The following is a 27,187-nucleotide window of genomic DNA, read 5'->3' as shown; positions in this document are numbered from 1 at the left end:
TAGGACAACCATTAACTGCCTGAGGTTAGGAGAAATATTTGGTACAAGTCATTATCAGCAACTTGACTAAGTGGACAACCAGTCTAAAATGATACAGTGATCCCCATGTTCCTGTGTCAGCACAGATTTGAGAATATTTTCTGGGGAGAATGACATTGAAATCTTTCTTCAGATGCATAGCTCCTTAATATCATAAATAGACTCATTGACCTTAACAAGACTACTTGCTTGAGTAAGAATTATTCACACGGATAATGGTTTGTTGGAAGACGACCTTGGTTTACTTAACATGTCTTGACTGGGAGATCACTTTGCATTAGCAGAACAAGGTACAGAATCACATGGCCTTATTATAGGGACAGAAGATAAATTACAATCTACTAGGGATTCCTCACCAAATAATTTCAAGTTTTCTGTATATCAATTTTGAAAAAAAGATAAACTGCCCAATATCAGAAGTGGTGACTTCATTCTGAGCAAACTAAAGAAACATGATTAAAACTGTCACTCCCCTTTGCAGCATAGGGTGACAAAATGTATACTGTAATATATCATGTGAACTGCAGTACAGAATTAGCAAATACAGGATTGAGGGAAAGCTTACGGTTGGATTTTATTTCCTTTAGTTTGTTCAAGAGCAATGTTATATTATCATAGTGTAGCTAAATATTAAATTCCTTTCATGCTTTTGTTGCCAATATGAAACAAGTTAACCTTCACTGTCACCAATGCCACTGTGAGAAAAAAAGTGTTTATTTTGTTTTTTTAGACAGCATAACTCCATCCCTATTTTGGTGTGCAAAGTGTTACAAGGTTTATAAATTAATATACTGAAGAAGAAATATTATAACATCTACAAAGCACCAGTAAATAAAAATCAGACGCTAGTTACGTGGTTATTTACACACATTGTTATGGCTCTTGTAGAGTCTCATCAAAGTGGAAGGCTGAACAATTAATATGAATATATAAGCTGAAACACTTATGAAGAACTTCACTGTGCTGGAGCACATTTTTATAATTTCATAAATTAAAAAAGAAAACAAAATTCTGCCTGCATTTCCCCCCTGTGGTTCAGCTTGATTGTTCTGGAGTCAAGTGTAAATCTTCTACGATTAGCACAGACCACATTTAAGAACTTTTCTTCTAGCTCAAAATTTTGCTCTCCATTAGGAATATTCCATAACCACTGAAGAAACAAAGTAGATGTAAAATTATCTATATAAGTACCAGAAAGGGATGCAAAACAACATAAACAACAAAGAACAAATGCCCAGATCCTCAGATTCCCATTGGGAGTTAGGTTCCTAAATATATTTGAGGATCTGGGCCAAAAAAAACCTAATCAGATACCAAACACAGGGGGAAACCACTTTTTAATGTCTCTCACTTTTAACCCTAAATTCCTAGGAACAATCAGAAAGAGATTGTCAAAACCTAAGTAGAGCATCCACTCAAAAAATGGTTCAAATATTACAAAACATATTAATCTGGAAGAAGTCTTGAACTGAAAACAAAATTGCTCATACAAAAAAAAAAGAAGTTTCTTGTCACTTATGTCATTTACTCAAACACCGGGTCAAATTTAAGGGATCAATCTGTTAATGTCCTAGAAGAAAACAGAAGAAAATAAACACAAAATAGTTTATCAACCAGCATCAACCACTACTAGACCAAGAAAACATATAAAAACAAGCAAGCTTTTCCCAAAAGAGCATTCATTAAGCCTTTATTCAAGAATCCAGTGCCTGGCACTGGCCATCTCACCAACTACTGTGGTTGTGGTGAGGCCCTTTTGTCATGAAGATTTGCTATCTTGTTTGCAGTTCCTTTCTGCCCTGGAGGATTTTTCTATATAATGACCTGAATTGTCCTCTCTCAGATTCCAGAGGGTGGTTTACATTTCTGCCCGAGAAAGCAATCATACAGGCTTAAGCAAGGCTCTTGTTCAGTCATCTTTCTAGTCAACATTTTTTTAGATTATAAGGGAACTAGCATCCTTATATGAGGCTCAGTGTCACCAGTATCTTCGTCAAACTCAAAAGGTGTGGTGTCAGTGCTTTCCCAATGTCTGGCCACAGCGAGGGCTTGGGTTTGGCCAAGATGACAAACTCTCAATGCAGATAAAGGGCAGGTGATGATCTTGAGAATGTGACAGTTATGGTTTCTGATCTGTTCTGAAGAGAATTTGTTGAAATCAGGTGTCAAAGAGGTGCAGTTTGGAGGTATTCATTGATCCCTAACTACTCCTGGAATCCCCCAGGATACAGATTGTCAAATTATTTCATTTCCTTGTGCCATGCTGGATGTTTGCAAGCATTTCTTTCAGATCTGAACCTCAACACAGCAATTGATGTTTTTATGACTTCCAGTGTACTCTGTGTGGAGCTACCAATCAAGATTTCGGATGAAAAGGTATGACATATCTCACACAATGTAAGAGCAGTATCTCATTACAACAGTGCAGCTTCTTCTTCTTCTTTTTTAATGTACAAGAACAGAATATTCTTTGTTAAAATTAGATTTGGGGTATTGTCAAAAAATTGGATCGGTTTCCCAAAGTTTGGAGAGTGTGACATTCACATCCAGTGTTCTAATTTGGTTTTAACTCTAAATCTTTCCAATTTCTATATATAACTTAATCCATAGCACTGAAAGGATGAGTATCCCATATCCTCATGGGTGTGAAGGATAAGCAATGTACCCTCAGAAACTGCCCACTTCAATGAACCTCACCTCTTTCCACATACACAAAGTCAAGGTTTGCTTCCAGCCCCAACCTTGCACTCCTTCCTTCTCCCTCCAGAAATGTCTTGCTATCCTCCTGGCTTGTGAGCATTCAAAGTGCCCTCAGAAATGCAGCAGGGAGAGTGCCTCCTACTCCCCTCCACTATTTCCTCACTGCCAACCAGCCTCCTGGATATATTGGAGAGAGATGGTGGGACTCATTGGAAAAGCAGGCCAAAAAAGCAGAGATAATTGCCAGTAGGGACAAGGCAGGGCCAGCTGAAATAAGACTTCCAGCATAACTCTGCCTCTTCCTTTATAGTGTCTGCCAGAGATCAGCGGGTTCAGAAATTACCAGGAATCATTAGTCCAAAAATTAGTCCTTTTCTTAAGGGTTAAAGGAAATTCATAATCTACAGCAGTATGTGTTTGTCTATATTTTAAGTGATGTATCAGTTTTTTTTCTCTCTTCAGAGTACCTCGTTTTATACTCCTGCAGAAATGCTTCAGACTCATTCTAACTTTTACTTTAACAAATATGATCCTATGCCAGTTCCAGCTGGTATTTTTGATAACTTCTAAAGTAAGCTAAAACTTCCATTTTTATCAGGCAGATTTATACTCAGCCACTCATATGAGAACTAGTCAGAAGGATTTATGTTGTTGAATCAAATGAATCTAATGGAATTGGAAATTTTTAGTTTAAAAATTTTCAGAGCAATCCCAGAACATAAATGTAACTAATTGTTAATATTCAAATTGCAATTTTTTCAAAAGTATACTTTCAATTGGTTTTGCAAATGTATAATAATTTATGTAAATTAACAAAAAGAGCTATAAGAGATGATATCTAGGGAGGACATCAAACATGACACTGAAAAACGATTTTTAAAATATAACTGAACCCTCTGCACCTACAGAACCCTTCACTGACACATGAAAAAATCTATTTATTGCACAAACTGGAATTTATGCAAAATTGCTTGCTTTGTTTGTCCAAATGCTTGCTTGTGCACACAAATGTAAATTGACGAAAGAGGCATACATATATTTCTGCAGTTACTCCCATCGCACCCTTATTATCAAAATGGTATTTGTGCTAACAGTGATCCCTCTAAAATATTTGTTTTACACTTTACATATAGACCTTCAAAGAGCCAATTATTATTAATGTGTAGAAAAAACTTAGTTTATAATCTGAAGACTTTATTCAATTCAAGAGTATAACAAAAACTGCTAATCAATCCACAAAATAAACCAAATTTGTGTCAAAGGTACTTTTAATGAAACTAATGAACACTATAAAGCATGTGCTGTATGATAAACTGCTATATCTATACCATCTGTCTATTTGTCTTTTCACCATATGTCACTATATTAACTGCTAATAACTTTCTTAATATGCATCATCTGCTCTGCAAAAAGCATGTACTACTTTTACTAAGTAGGCAAGCACAAGGATGTAAATGACACTCTCTCTTCAGTTATCAGTTACATATTTTACCCTTGAATTAATTGGTCTTGTGAGATATTTAGTTAACATGGGACCTATATATATGTACAAAGACAATCAGCATCTCTAGCTTTCCTCATGGATATAAACTTTTTCTATCTTTTTTTTTTACCTTGGTTGTTAAGCTTCCTTTTTATTTTACATTATTATTCAAATGTTTGTGATTGCACAATGCATTCTTCACTGTAGTTACATGTGTAGAAATTGTCAAGGATAAATCCCAGATATTGGTTTTCCTTTATACTAATTTATTCAGAAATTTATTGCTACACTTCTAAAGGCATACTGCACAGAGAAATGCAAAGAAATGTGTTTACTGACAGTTAGCAGGTGGCTGAAGGACATCTGACTGAAAAAACAAAAAAGCTAGCTGGTAATGCCGTTTCCTGAATGGCATGCATGTACCTTAGTGTTATAGGTATACATTACTGTTGATAACGTTTTACTACATGTTAATAGAATTTTTTAAGTGAAAAAATAAATGACAGTGACGATATACAATCGACATTCTAGTAGAGTGACTGTAATGGTGTGGCCACTTATTGAACAGCCCCTTGTGGTTAGGTGCGACAATACAGGCATCTATGAGCCCCATTTTGTGGGACTCAAATACTCCAGACAGCCTCTGTTACAACTCACAGCACCCTCTTTCTAGGGCTGGTTTAATATCAATAAAAATTCACACAAACCTCAGAGCCCTTAATCACAAAATAATTCAAACAATTGTTCAAATAGGCCTCAACATAAAGTCTAAAAATCATAATGCAACAGGCCATACTTAGCTCCAGTTCTTCAGCTACACCCAGAGATCTTTCTCTGTCAACCTGCTTCACCTGAAGTTGTCAGTCCCCAAGCTCTTTTTGGTCGGAGCTCAGTTCCCGGCCTTGTTTGTTTGCTTGCTTGCTCTCCTCACACACACACACACACACACACCAGGCTTTCCAGCCCATGGATATAGTGACAAAATTCAGTACCTCATGCAAAGTCCTTTCATTTTGTTCGAACCTATTCTTCTTAATTTTGTCAAGTTATGAAATAATATTATTTAATATAACATATATCATATAGAGTATGGCAAACTGACTGACACAATTAACATTCATGTTCCCATTGGCCTAGAATACTGAAATTTGGAACATTCTTTCATCATGGGTTGTTGAGCACCAAAAAATTGAAATCCTAACATTTAACTTTTCCATTAGAGATGACCCAAAGGTCAATCTTCCTGATGGATTTCAACCATTCAAGCAGTACAGTTTTGAAATATGGGACATTCATTATGAACTAGTGATTGCATACACAATAATCATAAATTTGAAACATGAAATTTGTATCATAGGTCACTGAACAGTCATCTGTTTTACTTATTTACTAAAGTGAATGTCTTCCATTAGGCTCTCATTTATGGTAGGAAGCTTCCAAAGGAAACCAATTGCATTTGTCAGGTTTTATTCAAGAAATGATAAACAAATGTAACACCACATGCATTTTAAATAAAGAAGGATCACTGATTAAAGAAATAAGGAAAAGAGGAGAGAAAACATTGATAAATATTTTTTTAAAAAAGAAAAAACAATGTTACATTATTTCAGTGTGACATCATTTCAAATGTAAAACAATGCAAAAAAGAGTAATTGTGAAAACCAACAAACCATGATAATAGTTTAAGAATTTGTCTTTACCTTTACACATGGGTCTATGATCACTCCATGCAGCAAACACTTCAGCTATTCTCTGACAGGTGATACTTTTTGCCCCCTGCAACACATAGTCTTCATCACAGGAGAATTGTACTGTTGCTCCCAAGCTAAAATCAGAGCGAGGAAAAAAGAATATACTGAGGTGCATTTTACAAATAATGAATACTCTTCTTTCTTAACCAAAATTGTATCAGGTGTCACAGATGCAGGGAACATTATGACTATGAGGCAACAGGAGTTCCAAAATGGACACAAAAAATCACTTATTGTTTAGTCTGGCAGATATTTCTTAACATAATGGAAGAGAACAGGAGAAAACTAAAAAAGCAACTTTGGGGACATCTGTTGACTGCTATTATTCATGAAATGATGTTAATATTGGCTTCAAAAGGATACTGCTTGCCTGTTTTTTATATATGGAGGTAACCTTTGGTGCTTCAGATTTTGCAGAGAAGGAAACAGGAACCAAACAATGGAAAGCTGACTCAAAAAAAATGTTGAGGAAACCAACACAACCTGTAAACATATTGTGATTGTGTTTTTGCTCTTAAAGATAAAGGTCCCTTCTTGTTTCCATTAAACAAAGAAAACAGAAGTCAAAAACAGCCAGCGTGGACCTAATATGGTGTTCTGAAACCACTATCTTGTTCTCTAGAATCAGAGATTTAATTTAAAAAAAAAAGAATCCTGTGGCACCTTATAGACTAACAGACGTTTTGCAGCATGAGCTTTCGTGGGTGAATACCCACTTCTTCTCTTGCATCCGAAGAAGTGGGTATTCACCCACGAAAGCTCATGCTGCAAAACGTCTGTTAGTCTATAAGGTGCCACAGGATTCTTTGCTGCTTCAACAGAACCAGACTAACACGGCTACCCCTCTGATACTTTAAAAAAAAAAGTCTCTAGCTGTTTGTGAAGAACAACTAAAAAATGGGACCAAATGTAAACCACGTAGAAACATCCATGTGAGGCTGCAGAGAGCCTGGAACAATAATTCAGTGATGTAAGCTGCACCATTCACCTCAGTGAGATGTTAAGTCAAATATCCAGTAATGACATTTTTTAATGTCAACTTTGTTAACAACTCCATTCCTGATGTAAGAAAGATGTGGGAGAATCACAGATCAGCACAATGTATTGTAAGTGACATTTTGTTTTGGTTCTACAGGTGCATGGTGTTTGGAAAATACCACCATTTATTTCCCTCCCTCCCCACCTCCACCCCCCATCCTCCAGTCAAGGAGACAATATCAAAGACACTAGCAAAGCCCTTGGGCATACTAACAGCCCCCTGAGGAGGAGCCAAGTGTCAGGCTGTATCATATTCTGAATATCCTCACAATCTACTATGAGTGCCATCACATTTTAGCAACTCACATGGGTGCCCCTTATTTGTGGGAGGAGTTTGGAAGACTACCATCTCCTTCTCCTCTTCCCCATGTTACCTCTGTTTTCAGAGGTAAAAAATTTGTGATGAAACTTAGCCCACAACATCACAAAATATTTTTATATATGTGAGCAGTTCCACTAACCAAATGTGACTACTGACATACATAAAGCTACTCAAATATGTAAATACTTACATGATTTGAGTCTAAAAGAGTTTTTAAATTTTTATTTGAGAAATACAAAAGAACACAATATTCCCAGAAGATCTGGGATGAGGGCAGAGCAGAACTCTGTAGAAGTTGAAAAGCAGAAAGACAGTGATTCCTATATTTTTTTTATTTAAAAAAATATTGAGATATTGGCAGGTTTTTGCTTTATTTTAAATTCCAGGAAAACATATATGACAGAAAATAAAATATACCATGTTTATGTGATATTTTCTATTCTATGTATTGGATATACCACAATTATTACAAATTATAAATTATTATTTGTATTATCATAGCACCTAGGAGCCTCAGTTATATACTCCTCACTACTACAGAACAAAAAACTAGTTCATGCCCAGTGGAGCTTATAACACACTGATGTGAAAGTAAACATAATGGACTAAATGTCTATTTCCAAATGGTACCTACTGTACTTTTGTTGTCATTTCTTTTTGGTAATATATACAGTGCTCTTTTTAAATAAAGAATTATATACCACAGTAGTTGTCTAAAACTTGTTTAATTTTGTATTACTCAAGATCATATATTTCATATTATTTCATTACCCTTGATTAACAAAAACTATGTTCTTAGATTATAAACTGTGCAGGAAAGAAACTAATTCTTTCTATGTGTCGCACAATGCCTAAAACAATGAAATCCTGATCCTAAATGGAGCTTCTGGGTGCCAGCATAACATAACTATTTAACAGCAACAATAATAATAATGGCACATTATATAACTCAAATGCAGCAAGGTATTTAAGCATGTGAGCAGACCTACTGACTTAAAATAACTAATTGTCTGCTTATAATTATATACATGCTTAAGTATCTTCTTTAAACATGGCCTAAAATAATTGCACTCTCTGGGTCAATCAAAATTTTAAAATACTAATCAAGTAACCCACTATGTACTTTCCACCTCTGCACTATTACACATAATAAACCTTTTATTTCAAACAGTTTATATTGTATCTCAATACATTCATTATTAGTGTACCACCAGTTTTGCAAACTTTTTATTTCCCACCCCCCATATTCAACAGTAGCAAGGTAGGGGAGTAATCTGGTATGTTTTACAAAATATTTGTTGCCTTTGTAAAAATGTAAAATATTTTCTCATCTTTGCATAGTTGCTCACTTGTATCCTTAAGTTTTTTCATGTCAGTATTTGCTATTTTTTATTAAACACTGTATGGTCCAGAATACCTTTTATATTGGAAAAAAACAGCATTGCATTTGTTAATTTTACAAATCAGACACCATTTACATCATCACCCATTCATTCATTCTTAACTAAATTTTCTTTAAAAAATATTCTTGCTTCCATATAATGTGATTCTAGCTCACCTGGATCTGGCATACGGGATCCTCTATACAATGGGTGAGATGCTGTGTGATTCTGTGCTGGAGTGGCCCCCAGCATAATTACAGTCCCCCAGCTAATTTATGGCAGCTTCCCAGGGCTGCCTGATGAGCCACAGTGTGGCCTGAAATCTTCACAACTGCATGCTAGAGCCTTGCCCCTGGCATGCCCCTCCAGCCCCCAGCCCTGCCCCCAGCATGCCAGAACTTGTGAGAGGGTCCTCAGGAGGCAGCCTTACAGCTGTCTTCCATAGTTGCTGCACTGGGGGAATCCTCCATGGCCAGATATTGGACTTTTAGGCAGGGGTGGCTCTAGGGATTTTGCCGCCCCAAGCACAGCAGGCAGGCTGCCTTCGGCAGTTTGCCTGCAGAGGGTCCGCTGGTCCCGCGGCTTCGGTGGACCTCTCACAGGCGTGCGGAAGGTCCTCCGAAGCCGCGGGACCAGCGGACCCTCCATAGGCAAGCCGCCGAAGGCAGCCTGCCTGCCACCCTCGCAGCGCCGGCAGAGCGCCCCCTGTGGCTTGCCGCCCCAAGCACGTGCTTGGCGTGCTGGGGCCTGGAGCCACCCCTGCTTTTAGGGCTCCTTTACATTGCTCTGAGCCTTTTACCCAGTACAAAGAGGCTGGAGCAGGGGAGAAGCGCCCACTCAATCTGCTCATTTGACTCAGCTCTTATAAATCTAAACCTGATTCTGCCAGGGTCTGAATGCTCTGAACTCCTGTTGCAGTGAAAAAGAGTTCAGAGCATTCAGCCCCTTGCAAGATCTGGCCTTTAAAGAGTAAGTACTGCCTTCCTTATTTGTGCATGTTTGATTGTTGTAATATGCTTTATTTCTTTATTGCCTGTTTCAATTCAGTTGACAGGCAAAAGATCTTGTTGGAGTGGCTGCAAGTGCAGAATGCACAGCTCACACTTTCCTTTTCAGCTATTGAAATTTAAAGTACACACATGATGGAGCTAATCATTAAGGAAGAATTATACCAAAGAAAGAGGAGTGAAGCTTGTAGAAAATTAGGATACTTTTCTAATTGCTTTAGGACCTAACACAATTGGGCCCCCACCCCACCCCACCCCACCCCATGGAATGGCCCTAATAGATATAAGGCTCCTGTTAAGGAATGGCTCTTGGGGAAGAAATCCTGATACTGTACATTTAAGGGACCAAAGCCTTGCAGAGAGGATACGACAAGGATACGACAAGGCTCCCCTTTCACTGAACCAGCTGAGAAGCAGTTGGAAAAAGGAACCAGCTCAAAAGCCGCCTCCCTCCATCACAGCAGGCAGACACCAGTGAGAGAAGACTCGCCTTTTGAAACCCCCCCAAAGGAAAAAGGCTAATTAGAAGAGTGTTCAGCTGAAGAGAACTGGCACAACCTCAGCCACAACTGGTAAGAGGGCTGGAGGTGGAACTTCCACTTGAAGAAGGATAAGACTGATTAACCTAAGGCAAAGAGGCCTGAGAGATAACCCTAGCTCCTGTTGGAGGGCTGAGAGGGAACTCCTGCTTGAAGGAGGGAAATATTGCTTGACACTATATAACTTCCAGCTCTTGAGAAAAAGAGAGGGCTGAAGAAGGGGCTTCTATTTAAAAGAGGGATAGATATACTATCCTACAGCAAGAGGCAACCCAGCTCCAGGAAAGAGGGCTGAGAAGGGAAACTCCTGCTCAGAGAAAGGAAAGACTGACTACTCCCAGGCAACAGATGCAGTTACTCATCACAGCCCAGTTGCTGCGACAAAGGCTTGGAATAGCTTTGAAGGAGCACCACCATAACCAGGGGTGGCTCTAGGAATTCCGCCGCCCCAAGCAGGGCGGCGCGCCGTGGGGCACGCTCTGGCGGTCGCCGGTCCCGCGGCTCCAGGGGACCTCTTGCAGACGTGCCTGCGGAGGGTCCGCTGGTCCCGCGGCTCTGGTGGACCTCCCGCAGGCACGCCTGCAGATGCTCCACCGGAGCCACGGGACCAGCGGACCCTCCCCAAGCATTTCTGCGGAAGGTCCACCAGAGCTGCGGGACCAGCGGACCCTCTGCAGTCATGCCTGCGGGAGGTCCGCCAGAGCCGCCTGCCGCCCTCCCGGCATAATGCCGCCCCAAGTGCGCGCTTGGCGAGCTGGGGTCTGGAGCCGGCCCTGACCATAACCGGCAAAGAAGAAGTGTGAGGAACCACAGTTTCCAGTAGGGTATAGAGATCTGGGGAAGATTTTAAGAAGCTGGGCAAAGGTAGAAGCAGCCCAAGGAAAATGGCAGAGGGATTAAAGCAATAGTCCTTAACCACCTGAATTCTTGGGCTGGAATCCAGAGGAGAGGGTGGCTCAGTTTCTCCCATCCTTCCCCAGACTAGGAGGGAAGGTACAGGCATCAGACAGAGAAGAGGTCAAGTAGAATAGGCCCCAGATGGAGACTGAGGACCAGGATCAAAAGCCATTAAACTTTGGGGTTTCCTGTTTCAGATACTTTTCTGTTAACCCTGGAAGGGGAATAGATTGAGCAGTGACCTGGCTGCTGGGTTAGCCCACATAAAATGTCAGACTGCCATGGCACCACAAGGACTAAAGGGGGTGCTACAATGAGGGAATCCCTGCAACAACACACCTGGACATCATGAGATACTCTGGAGTCGCAGTAACCAGGAGCTTCTGGGCCATAATTAAACATAAAATAATAATAATATCGATGATGATAGATAAACCTAGACAAGCAGCTCAGAGATAAACTCATGAAAGCAGGATAATAGCTTGATGGACTAGTTCAGGAAGGGCCTTCCATGCATAAGGATTAGCATGGCAGAAAGCGTGAAGGTGCTTTTGGAAGAGGAGAATAAACAGGCGATGAAGGCTGCTTGGTGAGTGGAGGTGGCAGCAGACAATTCAGTGACATGCAAGAGTGAAAACAAAGGGAGGATCTCTGCTGGTAACGACCTTGTTGATAAGGACAAGAAACGTGCAGATTAGGCAATGGAAGAGAAGAAGCTAGTGAAGGTGGCTCAAAAAGTGGGTGACAGTCACAATGATGGATCAGGAAGATGATCTTAGTAGTACCATGGATATGAAGGGACAAACCACTCTAATAGTGAGGTCATGAAAATCTAGACTTATAGATGGGTGAGAGAAGTGGAGATTTCAGTCAAAATCATATGATTTTGAAGATATTGACCCGAAACCAGTATATGAATGTATCTCAGAAGATATAATTAAGAGTCATACTTTTTCAGAAGTCAGGGTCAGGTAGTAGTCAGTCTCAGCTGGCTACATGAGATTGGAAATTAAATGTTCCTCTGCTAACATATATTTATCTTGTAAGTATAAATAGGGTGGGGAAATTAAAAAAACAAACAAACAGTATTGCACTATATCACAGACAGTGTGAGAGGTGATGAAGGCAGTTAATAGGAGGTGGGTAATGAAATCCTATTCTGGAAAAGGAAATGAATAAACCTGAAAATAGTACACACAGAAGATCAACTTTAAAAGGCTTAAAAGATTCAAATAGATTACATCTAAAAATAAAGAAGCCACTGCACAGTGTCCAGAACTGGGGAACAGAATAAAATCTTGTTAAAACAGCTACCATTATAAAGCAAAAAGACAAGATGACTCAAGCAGCACAGCCCTAAAACACTAAATTAATCTGATAGCTACTGAACCATTACCTACACAGGGAATTCAGACAGTAAAAGACAGTTACTCACCTTTGTAACTGTTGTTCTTCGAGATGTGTTGCTCATATCCATTCCAATTAGGTGTGCGTGCACCGCGTACACGATTGTCGGAAGATTTTTACCCTAGCAACACTCGGTGGGTTGGCTGGGTCGCCCCCTGGAGTGGTGCCGTTATGGCGCCGGATATATACCCCTGCCGGCCCATCAGCCCTTCAGTTCCTTCTTGCCAGCTACTCCGACAGAGAGGAAAGAGGGCGAGTTTGGAATGGATATGAGCAACACATCTCGAAGAACAACAGTTACAAAGGTGAGTAACTCTCTTTTCTTCTTCGAGTGCTTGCTCATATTGATTCCAATTAGGTTAGTCCCAAGCCTTACCTGGGTGGTGGGGTCAGAGTGAGATGTCGCAGAATGCAATACTGCTGAACCAAATGCCGCGTCATCTCTGGACTGTTGCACCAATGCATAGTGTGACGCGAAGATGTGCACAGATGACCAGGTAGCTGCCCAACATATCTCCTGGATGGGTACGTGGGCCAGGAAGGTGGCAGATGAAGCTTGAGCCCGAGTAGAATGGGCGGTGAGCTGGCTAGTTGGAACGTGAGCCAAGTCATAACAGGCACGGATGCAAGACGTCACCCAAGATGAAATTCGCTGCAAGAAGACTGGAAAGCCCTTCATCCGGTCTGCCACCACTATGAAGAGTTGAGGTGTCTTTTGAAAGGGCTTTGTTCTTTCGATGTAAAAGGCGAGAGCCCTACAAACGTCCAGGGAATACAACTGTTGCTGCCGGCGTGAGGAATGCGGTTTTGGGAAGAAGACCGGGAGGAAGATGTCCTGATTGACGTGGAAGGCAGACACCATCTTAGGGAGGAAGGCGGGGTGGGGTCACAGCTGTACCTTGTCCTTATGAAAAACTGTATACGGGGGGTCTGCTGTGAGGGCCCGAAGCTCGGACACTCACCTTGCCGATATAATGGTGACGAGGAAGGCTGTCTTCCAGGAGAGGTACAGCAGCGAGCAGGTGGCTAGCGGCTCGAAGGGGGCACCCATGAACCTGGATAGAACCAGATTGAGGTCCCACGTCGGGGATGGACGGTTCGCTGTGGGTACAAGTGGTCCAGGCCCTTCAGGAACCTGGAAACCATGGGGTCTGAAAAGACAGAGCGCCCGCTCTCCCCTGGATGGAAGACAGAGATGGCCACCAGGTGTACCTTTATGGACGAGACTGCTAGGCAGTGCTGTTCCAGGGACCAGAGATATTCCAGGACAGTAAGAACTGGTGCCTGTGTGGGGACAGTATTATGCTGAGCGCACCAGCAGGAGAAACGCTTCCACTTGGCCAGGTATGTCAACCTAGTGGAAGGCTTCCTACTACCCAGGAGCACCTGCTGGACCGAGGTGGAGCAATGTAACTCGGACTGGCTTAACCACGTAGCATCCATGCTGTGAGGTGAAGGGACTGCAGGTCTGGGTGGTGAAGCCTGCCGTGGTCTTGCGTAATGAGATCCAGCCAGAGGGGTAGGGGAATTGGGTCAGTCACCGACAGGTTGAACAATGTGGTGTACCAATGTTGTCTCGGCCACGCTGGAGCGATCAGAATCAGATGGGCCTTCTCTCTGCGGAGCTTGAGTAGGACCCTGTGGACCAGCAAGAATGGTGGAAAGGCGTAGAGGAGATGGTCTTTCCAGGGTATCAGGAATGCGTCTGAGAGTGAGCCCGGGAAGCGTCCCTGGAAGGAGCAGAACACGTGGCATTTCCAATTCTCGCGAGAGGTGAAGAGGTCTATGTGGGGAAAGCCCCACTTCCGGAAAACAGAATGGATGACTTCTGGATGAATCAACCACTCGTGAGTCAGGAAGGATCTGCTGAGGTGATCCGCCAGGGTGTTCTGAGCTCCCGGGAGAAAGGACACTACCAGTTCGATGGAATGGGCTATACAAAACTCCCAGAGGTGAATGGCTTCCTGACAAAGGAGGGAGGAGCGTGCTCCACCCTGATTGTTTATGTAAAACATGGCCATTGTGTTGTCCGTGAACACTGTAACACAATGGCCCTGGAGATGCTCTTGAAACACCTGGCACGCTAGACAGACCGCCCTCAGCTCCCGGACATTGATGTTTAGGGTCAGTTCTTGTGCCGACCAGAGGCCTTGTGTACGGAGACCCTCAAGGTGGGCACCCCAACCCAGAGATGACGTGTCTGTGGTCAGGGCCATCAAAGGTTGCAGTGGGCGGAATGGCATCCCTGTACAGACCAGGGTGGGAGTCAGCCACCAGGCCAAGGAGCCTAAGATGTCCTTGGGAACAGTGAGGATTGTGTCCAGGCTGTCGCGGCCTGGCCGGTATACTGAGGTGAGCCAAATTTGAAGTGGACGGAGGCATAGTCTGGCGTGTTTGGTCACGAAGGTGCAGGCGGCCATGTGGTCTAGGAGAGAGAGACAAGTGCGAGCCGACGCCGTCGGGAAGTTGTGAAGGCCTTGAATTATTGCTGCCATCGCCTGAAACCGGGGCTGTGGTAGGCAGGCTCTGGCGAGATTGGAGTCCAGGATCGCTCCAATGAAGTCTATTCTCTGTGTGGGTACCAGAGTGGACTTCTCGATGTTGATCATCAGGCCTATTTGTCTGAAGAGATCTTTGACGATACCCACATGATGCTGCACTTGCAGCTCCGAGGTCCCTCAAATGAGCCAATCGTCGAGGTACGGGAAGATGTGTACTCGATGATGATGGAGGGAGGCTGCGACGATGGCCATACATTTAGTAAAAACTCGTGGGGCCGTAGAGAGGCCAATTGGAAGGACCGTGAATTGAAAGTGCTGCTGGTTGACCACAAAGTGAAGGTACCATCTGTGTGGTGAGTAAATCGCAATGTGGAAGTATGCGTCCTTCATATCGAGGGTGGCGTACCAGTCTCCCGGATCCAAGGACGGGATAATGGTCCCCAGGGATACCATGCGGAACTTCAACTTTATCATGAATTTGCTGAGTCCTCGCAGCTCTAGGATCGGTCTTAGACCTCCCTTTGTTTTGGGGATTAGGAAGTAGCGGGAATAAAACCCCTTGCCCCTCATGTCTTTTGGTACCTCCTCTATAGCTCCGATAGTTAGGAGCATCTGAACCTCTTGTAAGAGGAACTGCTCGTGAGAGGGGTCCTTGAAGAGGGATGAGGAGAGAGAGTGGGAAGGAGGGGGCGAAACAAACTGAAGGTGGTATCCCAATTCCACCGTGCACAGAACCCAACAATCTGAGGTCAATTGGGATCACGCAGGGAGGAAAAAGGAGAGGCGGTTGCGGAAGGGTGGAGAAGGATCCGGGAAAGAGGCTGGTACGCCGTCCTCAGATGCCCCTTCAAAAGTTTTGTTTGGGCCCTGCCGGTGGTTTAGGAGGGCCCTGATTCTGACCCCCTTGGGAACCAGACTGCCGCCTGCGATTACCCTGGCCACGTCTTCTCCCGAAGTCCTGTCATGGCCTGGAGGAGGGCGGGGGGTAGGTGCGCTGAGGCTGGGGGCGGAGGGGTCTGCGCTGGGTCACTGGGGTGTGCATCCCCAGGGAGCTCATCATTATCCTATTGTCCTTTAGGCTTTGAAGCCTAGGGTCAGATTTCTCAGAAAATAGCCCCTGGCCTTCAAAGGGCAAGTCTTGTATAGTCTGCTGCAGCTCAGGTGGAAGGCCTGATACCTGGAGCCAGGAGATGCGTCTCATTGCCACTCCTGAAACCAGAGTTCTGGCTGCAGAATCTGCTGCATCCAAAGAAGCTTGGAGGGAGGTTTTCGCTACCTTCTTCTCCTCTTCCAGCAGGGCCGCAAATTCTTGGTGGGAATCCTGGGGAATAAGCTCTGTGAACTTCCCCATGGAAGTCTATGTATTGTAGTTATACTGGCTTAGGAGGGCTTGCTGGTTTGCCACCCTAAGCTGGAGGCCCCCAGCAGAGTAAATGTTGCGACCAAACAAGTCCAGGCGCCTAGTCTCCTTTGACTTGTTGGCCATGACGTTCCCTCTCGTTCACGGATTGCACCACCAGGGAGCAAGGATGGGGGTGCACATGCAGGTATCTGTACCCCTTGGAAGGCACCATGTACTTCCGCTCTACCCCTCTGGCCGTGGGAGGAATAGAGGCTGGAGATTGCCAGATTGTATCCACATTAGCTTGGATAGTGCGGATAAATGGCAGGGCCACTCTGGTAGGGGTGTCTGCCGATAAAATGTCTACCACTGGGTCCTCTATCTCAGGGACCTCCTCCACCTGTAAATTCATATTCTGCGCCACCTGTTGCAGAAGGTCTTGATGAGCCCTCAGGTCAATTGGGGGAGGGCCAGAGGAGGATGTGCCTGCCACGGCCTCATCAGGTGAGGAGGAGGAGGAAAGGCCAGGGACGAGAGGGTCCTGCAGGGGCTCCTGCTGGTGAGGGTCTTGAAGACCAGCATCAGGCACAGGTGTGGCCTGGGTGTCCGCCAGAGGCACAGCAGCATCATCCATGCCCATGGGGGGGGGGTCAGCTTACGGTTGCCTCTGGTACGTGGTGTTCCGAGGGGGCTGACCATGGTGCAGCTGAGGGAACATCTTGGGCCTGATGGTACGCCCAAGGTGTCCAGAAGGACCACTGAGGGGGACCCTGTTCATGACCTTAACTCTCCGCAAAGGTGTGGCTGGCTGTCTCCAAGTCACCACCCTTAGCGTAATACCCGCTACCAGCCTGAGACGACACTGAAGTGTGTCTCGAAGGCCAAGGGGGGGCTGAGAGTCCTTGAGTGGGTGCCATGTCCCAAGCTGACAGGTCGCAGGACGGCACCGGGGAGTGGTACTGGGACCTCTGTTGGTACCGTGATCGGGATCGGGACCTACGACCGTAGCGGTGCCAGGAGGTCGACCTGGATCTCGATCTCCTTCGCCGAGAATGGCTGTGGGAGGAGCTTTGCCAGTACTGGTGCCGGGACCTGGATCGGTACCAGGTGTACCGTGCAGGAGAACGGGAGGCTGAGCAGTGCCGCGAGTGCGACCGGTACCACGATGGAGAGCGGTGCCGGGACTGTGAGTGGCGCTGGGACCGGGATCGGCGGTGAGACCAGAATCGTCGGCGGGACCGAGAACTTGATCGGTGCCTCTCAGCGACTCCCACGGGCGGCCTCATCAAGGCAGGCTTGCCTATGGATTGTATGATCCGCACCGGCGGTACCGGGGGTTGAGGCAGTCCGGGTTCCATTAGCGCAATAAGTTCACACGCAGTGGAGAAGGTCTCCGGAGTGGACGGGAGACCGAGCTCAACCACAGTGTGCACCGGGGAGCTTTGGGGCACCGGACTCGACGGCCCTTGCGGGACCGGAATCGACGGTGCCACAGCGGATGACTTAGCCGGGCGATCCAACCTGGGCAGTTGCTCCGGCTGAGGTATGGACGGTGCCAAGGCAGCAGGAGTCTTGTGCTGTTTCCTGGGCCGCAGAGATAAGGAGCGGTGCTGTGATGTCATCGGTGCCGGAGAGGGCCGTTGCCGGGGCTCTTTCGCGGTACCACAGCGCTCTGAAGCCGAAGGAGCGCTTCGGACTGATGAAGTTTGTTCAGTGCTCGGTACCAAGGGCGCTGGACTAAGTGCCTCTTCCATGAGGAGCTGCTTCAAATGAAAGTCCCGCTCCTTCTTTGTCCTAGGCTTAAAGGCCTTACAAATGCGGCACTTATCAGGGAGGTGGGATTCCTCAAAGCACTTAAGGCAGGAGTCGTGGGGATCCCCCGTTGGCATCGGCTTTTGGCACGCCAAGCACAGTTTGAAACCCGGTGACCTGGGCATGAGCCCCGGCACCGGGGTGGAGGAAAGGGATAAGCCCCGATCCCCCAACAACTATATACACTAACTATACACAAACGACTAAAGATTAACTATAACTGTAAACTACTGAACTATCAACAATTAACTATAGAGAAACTATGAGGAAGGCTAGGGAAGTGGAGATCAGCTCCACAGTTCCAACGACCATCACGGGCGGTAAGAAGGAACTGAAGGGCTGATGGGCCGGCAGGAGTATATATCCGGCGCCATAACGGCGCCACTCCAGGGGGCGACCCAGCCGACCCACTGAGTGTTGCTAGGGTAAAAATCTTCCGACGATCGTGCACTCGGCGCGCGCACACCTAATTGGAATTGATATGAGCAAGCACTCGAAGAAGAATGAAACATTCTATATGTCAGAATTTGCACAGGATTCACAGGACTTAAAAAGTGTAGGGTTTAAAATATGGCCTGAGAAGTCCTAAAATGCATCCTTGATCTGCATTTCTCTGTAACTTTTTCTGCAAAGGGAAAACAAAGTCTGAATTTCTAGGAAACACAATGAACTTCTCTATCCATAAAGAAAGGTGCAAGTAAATATGGTTGGGTGCATTTCTTGTTGATTTTCTGAGTTGGTATCAGTGTCAACTTCTCTTTGTTCAAAATGCGATAAAGATAATCAAGGACACATAATGTGAACTGAACATGAGAGAGGACACATTCTCTGGACTTGACTTTCTCTAAACTATTGTCAAGGTACAAGAAAATATGAATTCCTCTCTTTCTGAGGTATGCTATCACTACAGCCATGCATTTGGTAAAAATGTGAGGCACTTAAGACAGATCAAAGAGAAGCACAGTGTACCAGTAGTGGTGACCTGACACTACAAACGTCAGAAACCTCCTGTGGCTTAGGATAATTGTCACATGGAAATAAGCATCCTGAATGTCCAGGGCAGCAAACCAGTCAATGATTTAACATGGGACGGATCGATGCTAAGTCACCATACAGAGCCTCTTATATGTGATGAATTTGTTGAGGCCACGTAAATTGAAGATAGATCTCTCTCAGCTCCCAGCACACATGAAATCTGGACCTATGGAAGGAGCAGTAGCTCATGAGAGGGGCCTCTGAAGAGGAATGGGATGGGAAGGAGGGATCCACAGGAATCGAATGGCATACCTGATCTCAGGGTGCTTAGGACCCATTTGCCCATGAGTAGTGCGTGCCAAGCACCAAAAAAGTGACACAGCCTGTCCCCAAACTGGGGAAATAGAGGCATGGAGGTCATAGCTGGAATGATGTCCTGGACCAGAAAGTCAAAATGGCTGCCTGCTCAGTGTTGATGGAGGACAAGCTGTTTGGCTAAAGTTAGACACCCAAGGCTCTCCTCCTCTGTGATCTATGTCCTTTCCTGGATAAATCCTGCTGTCTAGTAGGGAAGGACAACTTGCTGAACATACTCTGTGAGCAATATTGCTGCTATTGCAGATGCCCCCATAATGGCGTCTCCTTGTGGCTGAGGTATAAATTCCCAATGAACATTAAGTAGCTTAGGTCTTATCATTTTTCTCCAACAACAAAAACCAGTCACCAAAAGGTACGTCCTCTAAGCTTTGATGAAATCTGCAGCTATAGTGAAATTTTGCAACTGTGAAGATGTTCTCATGGCCACAGCTAATGCCAGAATACTGGCTGAAGCATCTGCCATGTCTAGAGGCAGCTACAACAAAGTTTTGGCCACTAGTTGGCCATCCACAATGAATACATTAAAGTCCTCTCTGGAGGCTTCTGGCAACTTATCTGTGAACTTGGACACAGCACCCAAATTAAGCAAGTCATATATTGATAAGAGTACATGATGGTTTGCAATGCACATCTGTAAAGATGAAGTTGTGTAAACCTTTCTCCCCATCAAGTCCAGCCTATTAGACTCTTTGTCCTTGGAGATAGACTTATACCCTCCCTTCCAAGATTGGTCATTCACCACTTACCACTACAAGTCTGTTGAAGTCTCTGAGAATTGACTATAGGTGAGAAATTGCTTGAGACCAAGCCTGTAATCTCTTAAACTTTAGACACTACATACCGTGTTGTTGGGGTTTTTTTGTTTGTTTGTTTGTTTTGCAGTGGTATGAATAGAATTCATTTCTTACCGGTACACTGCATGCATGGGAGGGACACAAAGGGGGAGCACTACCAAAATGCAGGGGCAGTGACCTCCCCACGTGACCACTCACAGGACTCCTCCTCACCCCGTCCCCAGCGCAGGGCCCCTGTGCTCTCCCTATCCCCTTCCCATGATCCATCCCACGTTACCTGGGAGGGGGCTCTGTCCTCCTCCCACTGTGCTAGAGACTTCTGATCCATAGGGTTCTCCAGAATTGCAGCGGTGAAAGAAGCAGAACGTGGGGCTGCTGGGCGGCCCCTTGACAGCAGCTCCTCCTGCATGGCTGTACCACCCCCAGCCCTGCCTCCAGACCTTCCATGCAGCTGCATCTTCTGATTCCAGTCTGGTGTCTGTACAGCAGCCCCACTGGTGGACAGGGCTGGGGTCAGGACGGTACAACCGCACCGGAGGAACTGCCAGCATGGGGCCACCTGCTGACTCCACTTTCTGCCCCTCCTATGTCTTTCAGGTACAGAGTACTGGCTATAAATATCTTACTGGTACAGGGGACCGGACTGGACCGCCATACTTGCACCACTGTGTTTGTTCATACCAGACTTTTTTTTTCTCTTGCTTAGTATCACTTAAATCCCTGTTTTTTATAAATAAACTTAGTCTTGTTTTACCACAAAACCATCTCAGTGCTGTGTATTAAAGTGAAGTGTGAGTTTTCAACTAACCTAACAGGCTGTTGTGTATGCTGTCCTTATGGAGGCAGCAAACTTAATTTCTGAAGTGAGAGAATCTGGACATTGTACAGAGACTCCATCCCAGACAGGGCAAAGAAATGATCAGCCTCATCTGAGACCCAATACGAGGATAGCATCAGTATTGTGGATGAATGTGTAATTAACTCCTTGGATATTGGAGGCATCACACTTCCAACTGGTACTAGAACAAATGACAGTGCCAGAGCCAAAGTCAGTACCAAGCCTGATCATGAGGTCTGTAGCACAGACATTTTTGTTGTCAAAGATAGTGTTTGCACCAAAGAGCTCATCAGTACTGAAAAGGACATAGAGTGCAGAGTTGCAGCCAGAGTTCACTCGGTCAGTGTGGAATACAGTGCCAAAGCCATGCAATCCAACTAGACAGTGCCATGGGCACAACAGGAGAAGATGAGGAAGAAGCCATAGTCACAGAAAGCACCTGAACTACTGAGGAATCTGTAACAAAAAGGCAGAGCTGGTCTGATGGCACCTGGTATGCCAGTGGTGTCGAAACTGTCAGTATTGACACAAAAGTCATGGGTGCTGGAGTCAACAGATGTCCCAAGGCCAATACCAGAGTTAATGACACAGTATACATCCAGTGTCAGCATGGTATCCAGGCAGGAGTGGTTAGATGGCCAAGCTCCAGCCTACTAACCAATCAACAATCTTCTTAGAAGATGATGTTGAAGCTCCCTGAACTCTAGAGGTCTCGGCAGAATAACCAGAGGTGGGTAGGTTGGAACCCCAGACAGAGCTATAGGAGGAATATGGAAGGCCAAGCAGAAATGTGTATGTGTGAAGGGAAGTCTGACAGGAGGTGCAGTCTCAAAATTGGGATTGGGAGATTTGGGTATGAAACACAGTCTGGAGTATGAAGTGTGCATGCATTGAATGTGGGGAAGTGTTGGTTGAGGGCAGCCTCTGGACTGATCTGGTGTGGGAAGAATGAAGTATCTAGACAGGACAGCATGTTGAGCTACAAGTCAGAGAGAGGAGCTGGGACGTAATGCAGGGATTAATGACAAGTTTTGAATAGGATTTCCTCTCCATCTATTCTGTGTTTAAAATGCTGTCTAAACTCCAGGAAGACAATGAAGATGAAGGTCTTCTAATCTGTGCCCCTTCCACTGAATGATTATTCCTTGCAGTATATTTTCTAGTACTTTGGCCAACACACTTTTCAATTATCCAAACAATGGGGCTTCCACCATTGCCTATGTGAAACTGCTCTACATTCTAATAGATCTCAGATAGGATGTTTGATATTTTTATCTAAATTACTTGCTCTAAATTTTATCCCACTGTTCTTAGTTATAACCTCCTTTCCATCCCACACCTGTCCTTTCCTAATTAAACTGTGAATTACTTTCAAAAATAGTGTTTATACCACTAGAGGCACAAACTTCAATACCAGATGGCAGTAGATATACATGCACAAGATAATGCCAATATTATAGTTATTTTAAGTAGAACTCTATAGCCACAGTAAAATATGGCACTTGGCAGATCAGCCACAAATGCTGAGCACTGTAGATCAAAGGCTCTCAAACCTGGCTGATTAGGTACAATTCTAAGTGGTACTTCTGGGACTACGTTCTATCTATTTTGTATAATGAACATGTGCAAACATAGTGCCTCCAGAAAGCATATGCACACATACTGCAGGCTACCATGACAAATCATCTAAGTACATGGGACATATCAGAAAAAAAATCAACTAGTTTTTAGCATTACAATTACTACAGCTGAATCTCTGAAAGTTACACTGGTAACTGTCTGTACAGCTATTGATAACATTAGAAAATGCAGTCTTCTCACGAGAGATTTTCTTCTTTTTTTCTGTACTTTAAATTGCAAGCATAAAAATAAACTTTCAAAACTACCCACAGATTATTGAGTGCCTGGGGCAGAGGTGCCAATTCCCACATGGCATGACACTGAGTTTCTCCAATATAGTCTTTGACACACTGATTATGGATGTGACTTAAGTGTTTATGAAAAATCTTTAGGAAAATTCACTGTGAAACTTCCAGGCACTAGCAATCAATTTGTTTACATATTCAGAGCTATCATAGGAAGGGAAAGGGATGTACATGTATTAATACTAATTTCATGAAAGCAGAGATTATTGTTATGGATGACAAAGTTCAATTAAAAGGATGCTTTAGTGTTTGTGGTGCTAGTGTAACACCAACAGATGCCGGTCGTCGGTGGGTGGGATTGAACCTGGGACCTCTGGAGCCAAATGCATGAGCCTCTATTGCATAAGCTAAAAGCCATATGCCCCTTAGCTAAGGCTGTAGAGCAGACTCATTAATCTTCTCTCTTAGTGGGTTTGGTGCACTGGATGGGACAGAATACTTCATCCAGAGGGTGCGTGGGTTCAGGGCCAGCTTTAGGATGTGTGGGGCCTGATTTGAAAGAACTGTTGCTGAAATGCCGCTGAAGACAGTGGCAGTGATTGAGCTGCCACCGAAGATAGCGGCGGCAATTCGGCAGCAGCTCAATCGGTTGCTGCTTTTTCTGGCAGCACTTCGGCAGAGAGTGCAGGGCCCCTCTTCTGGATGCTGTTAGTGCTCTCTTAGGCCTGGGGCCTGATTCCCGGATATCAGGGGAATTGCCCTAAAGCCGGACCTGTGTGGGTTACAGCACTGTGCAAGGGGGACATTGTGTCTAGTCTCCTTAACAAGGGGAGGGTCATAACTAACTTAGTCCTATCCCTATCTTAGGCCATAGTTCCTGTAATGTGATGCATGCCAGGTGGTCCTTGTGCACATTTTATTGAAGGATAAATAGCTTAAGCATGTATTGGTTGAGGATAGTAAAGAAAAGCTAATTAGGAGACTTAAAGGTAAGATTCTAGAGATGTCCCAACTGAAAACAACAACAACAACAAACTTTATTTCTGATTTAAAACATCTATTTCAGGATAGGAAATGCTGTCAACTATCAGTGAGTCTCCTTGACTCCATTTCAACCTTTATGCTCAAATAGGCATTTAGAATTAGAAACAAAGCTTTTAAAATTTCAAAACAGCAATGGGGACTCTTACATCAGAAAAGAGTATCCAAAACAGTAAGCGCATTGTGTCAGATCCCAAGGGACACTGTAAAATTCTGCAGTTTGTCTCAGAGGTTGTCTTACAAGCTTTCTCAGGATATGTGAGAACATGTTTGTTGGGAAAGCAGCCAGTTGCCATATTACTTACTCTGGCTGGAATAAAATGCTCCCCTTGGTCCCAACACGCACACTTAAAAGGCTCTGGAAAGTGGTGACAGGACACTGGCGAGGTGAGAACCCAAGAATTTTTATAAAACACTCTGCTGCTGTGTTGAAAGGAGACTCTGAGGAGTCTTCCTACAAACATTTTTTTCCTCATCCACCTAAAATGTTGCATTTTTGACTTAAGGTGTCTGCACAGTCAATTCTTGTTGGGGACTGGCAGCTTGCTCACACTAAAGCTATAACTACTAAGAATTGAAGTTTCTGGTTCTCCTCCCTCCAGTAGTTACAAGAAAGTCCACCCATAAGACAGGAAGGATGCTTTTTACATCAAGTTTAAGGTTTAAGTTTGAGTTGTACTCTATTTTTTCTTTTCTGTGATGAATAAGACATGATGGGGATTTGTTTAATTGCTTTTTATGTTTTAAAAAATACAGACATTTCCCCTTGGAAATCTAGTTATCTTGGAAGACTGGCAACTGGAGAGCTCTTAGGGTGATCATATTACATGTTTGGAGGTAGTGAAACCTGATCAGCTGGGAAGAAAGATTTTTGTTCATCCTGCTAAGCTTGTGTCTGTGGGTGTGTGCATGCCTTTTTTTTGAGACTTCTTTAATGTAAGCAAGAGATCAACTTGAGAGAAAAGACATCAGTCATTTAATATGCCACAGTCCTGCTCCTTCAATTAACCTGTGAAAAATCTCACAATCCAGATTTCTGAGACCGCTAACAAGTCTTCCAGGGAAAACCAGTCTTCATTCTCCTAATATTTATGAGTTAAAAACAAGCAAGTGGCTACACAAAGAGGGATTTTTCCTTCTTTGCAAGTCACACCCCATATATGGTTCCTTCAGTAAAGTTCATGAGAATCTTCAAGGAACAAAGTGATAGTGTCACCTATAGGAGAAAAGGAATGTTTGCTAACACAAGGGATGAATCAGTTGATGTTTTTAAATGGCAATATAGTTATTTCTAATCAAAATGTTTTTTAAAAATGTTTTGTTTTATCTTTATTTGACCTGGATTTAGTGTTAAACTATTCACCATAACTTATAAACAGCTGAAAGAAGCAGCCTTTTAACTAGGAAATAGCTCATTTCACAGGGGGCAGGGAATGACAAATGCTGACTCATTTTAAGGGAATCCATTATAATAGAAGCTGGCCCAGTCTTTTCTAAGAAAAACAGGAATCAGATGAGGCCTAGCTAACAAGGCAATGTTGTACTAAACAGGATCTGTTCTGAGAAGAAAAGCTGCCAGACCAAATTGTTCCAATCTTAAAAAAAAAAAAAACACAAACCAGAGTTGTTTGAATGTCTGGATAAAATGAGAGGTGTCTACCCTGAGGCAATTTGGCAGAATATGTTTGAGGTGACAGAAAAGTCAGTGGGAAGACTGTACTTTGGGAAGTTCCTGGAGCTCTTATATTAATCTGATACCAACTCAATAACTTCTTCCAATGGGCCTAGTACATAATGGAAATGTTTTCTACTTTACAAGCTACTTTTTCTTATATTGTCTCTAAGGATAAAACATATTGAATAAAAAATGCTTGATCTGCTATTACTCCTACAGAGTTGGAGTTCCTATACTGACTACAAGAATTCTTGTTCTATGAAAGCAGTGGGTAAGATAATAGCATAACATTGTCTTACGCTAGCCATTCTACAATACCCAGAAGGACGCAAGGTCCTTTCTCTGAGAGCTTACAGTCTAACATGGTTCCAGCCCTGCAAACTGATGAGTCTCCTCAGCTATAACTGAAGACAAGAACATAAGTTGCTTCCAGAATAAAACCTAAGTAAGCAACACAAAACACACAGCAGTGCTGTAATTTACTGTTTTAATTTATTTGTTTGTTTAAAATGGCATTGGGTGGGTGACATGCTTGTTGAAGTGGGTTTGTATTTATGAGCAGCTGAACAATGAAAAAAATGGGGATAAAGCTGGTTTTCAAACAAACACAAAATACATCTATTTGCATTCACTATACTTAGTGATTTTTTCTTATTTTGTAGAATGGTGTATTAACAATGTCACAATTTCAAAGTGATCATTATATGGGAAAATATTAGATAAAATTAGGACCAAAATGTAAGGTTTGAGGGTAGGGTAGCTTTTATAAAACTATAATATGTCTATGATTTTTGTATATTTTACTTCCAAATGAAATATGTTTTCCCCTTTTCCTGTCCCTGAAAACCAAAATATTTTGATTTTGAAAAGCTGCTGCAGTGCCTCATAGGAGTTGTAGTTTAGGCACCTCTTGCTATCATTCTCCTCGTGCATCATGGTGTCCCCTCTTGACAGGAACGGTGCCAGGGTTTCTGGCGCCCTAGGCAGAATTGGGGAGAGGGGGAGGGGGAGGGTGGCATTTTGTGCGGTCCCCACGGGAGCTTCCGGTTCTGCTCCTGTCGCACCGCCGAAGAAGGACCCTCAGCCAAAATGCCGCAGGCGACAGCGGCAGCCATTGCCAAAACGTCGGCGGTAGCTCAATTGCTTGTTGCTGTTTTCCGTGGCATGTCGGCGGAGGTCCTTCTTCAGCGGTGCGACGGGAGCAGAAACCAAAGCTCCCACGCGCCCCGTGAGGAGCGTGCAAAATGCCGCCCCCCGAATCCTGGCACCCTAGGCGATTGCCTAGGGTCGCCTAATGGAAGCACCGGCCCTGCCTCTTGATTAGAGGAGGAGATGCATCATAGTGATTGCATGACTGCAGTGCATCATGGGAGATAAAGTCTGGTCCACAGAGAAGAATAG

The 27,187-nt window shown here is 44.0% G+C and overlaps 1 protein-coding gene across 3 annotated transcripts in view; it reads right to left on the bottom strand.

The window, feature by feature from the left end:
- The window catches only part of CSMD3 (CUB and Sushi multiple domains 3), a 1,155,643-nt gene that overhangs the window by 682,544 nt on the left and 445,912 nt on the right, over positions 1 to 27,187 (bottom strand). For all 3 annotated transcript variants that reach the window (XM_045006341.1, XM_045006342.1, XM_045006343.1), the window contains one exon: positions 5,923 to 6,047. In XM_045006341.1, the coding sequence (XP_044862276.1) occupies positions 5,923 to 6,047 (125 nt within the window). The remainder of the gene's footprint in view (positions 1 to 5,922; positions 6,048 to 27,187) is intronic.

Source organism: Mauremys mutica, chromosome 2 (genome assembly GCF_020497125.1).
Source record: "Mauremys mutica isolate MM-2020 ecotype Southern chromosome 2, ASM2049712v1, whole genome shotgun sequence".
Taxonomy (NCBI): Eukaryota; Metazoa; Chordata; order Testudines; family Geoemydidae; genus Mauremys; species Mauremys mutica.
Note: the sequence above shows the minus strand (reverse complement) of the source record. Positions and strands in the feature narration are given on the sequence as shown.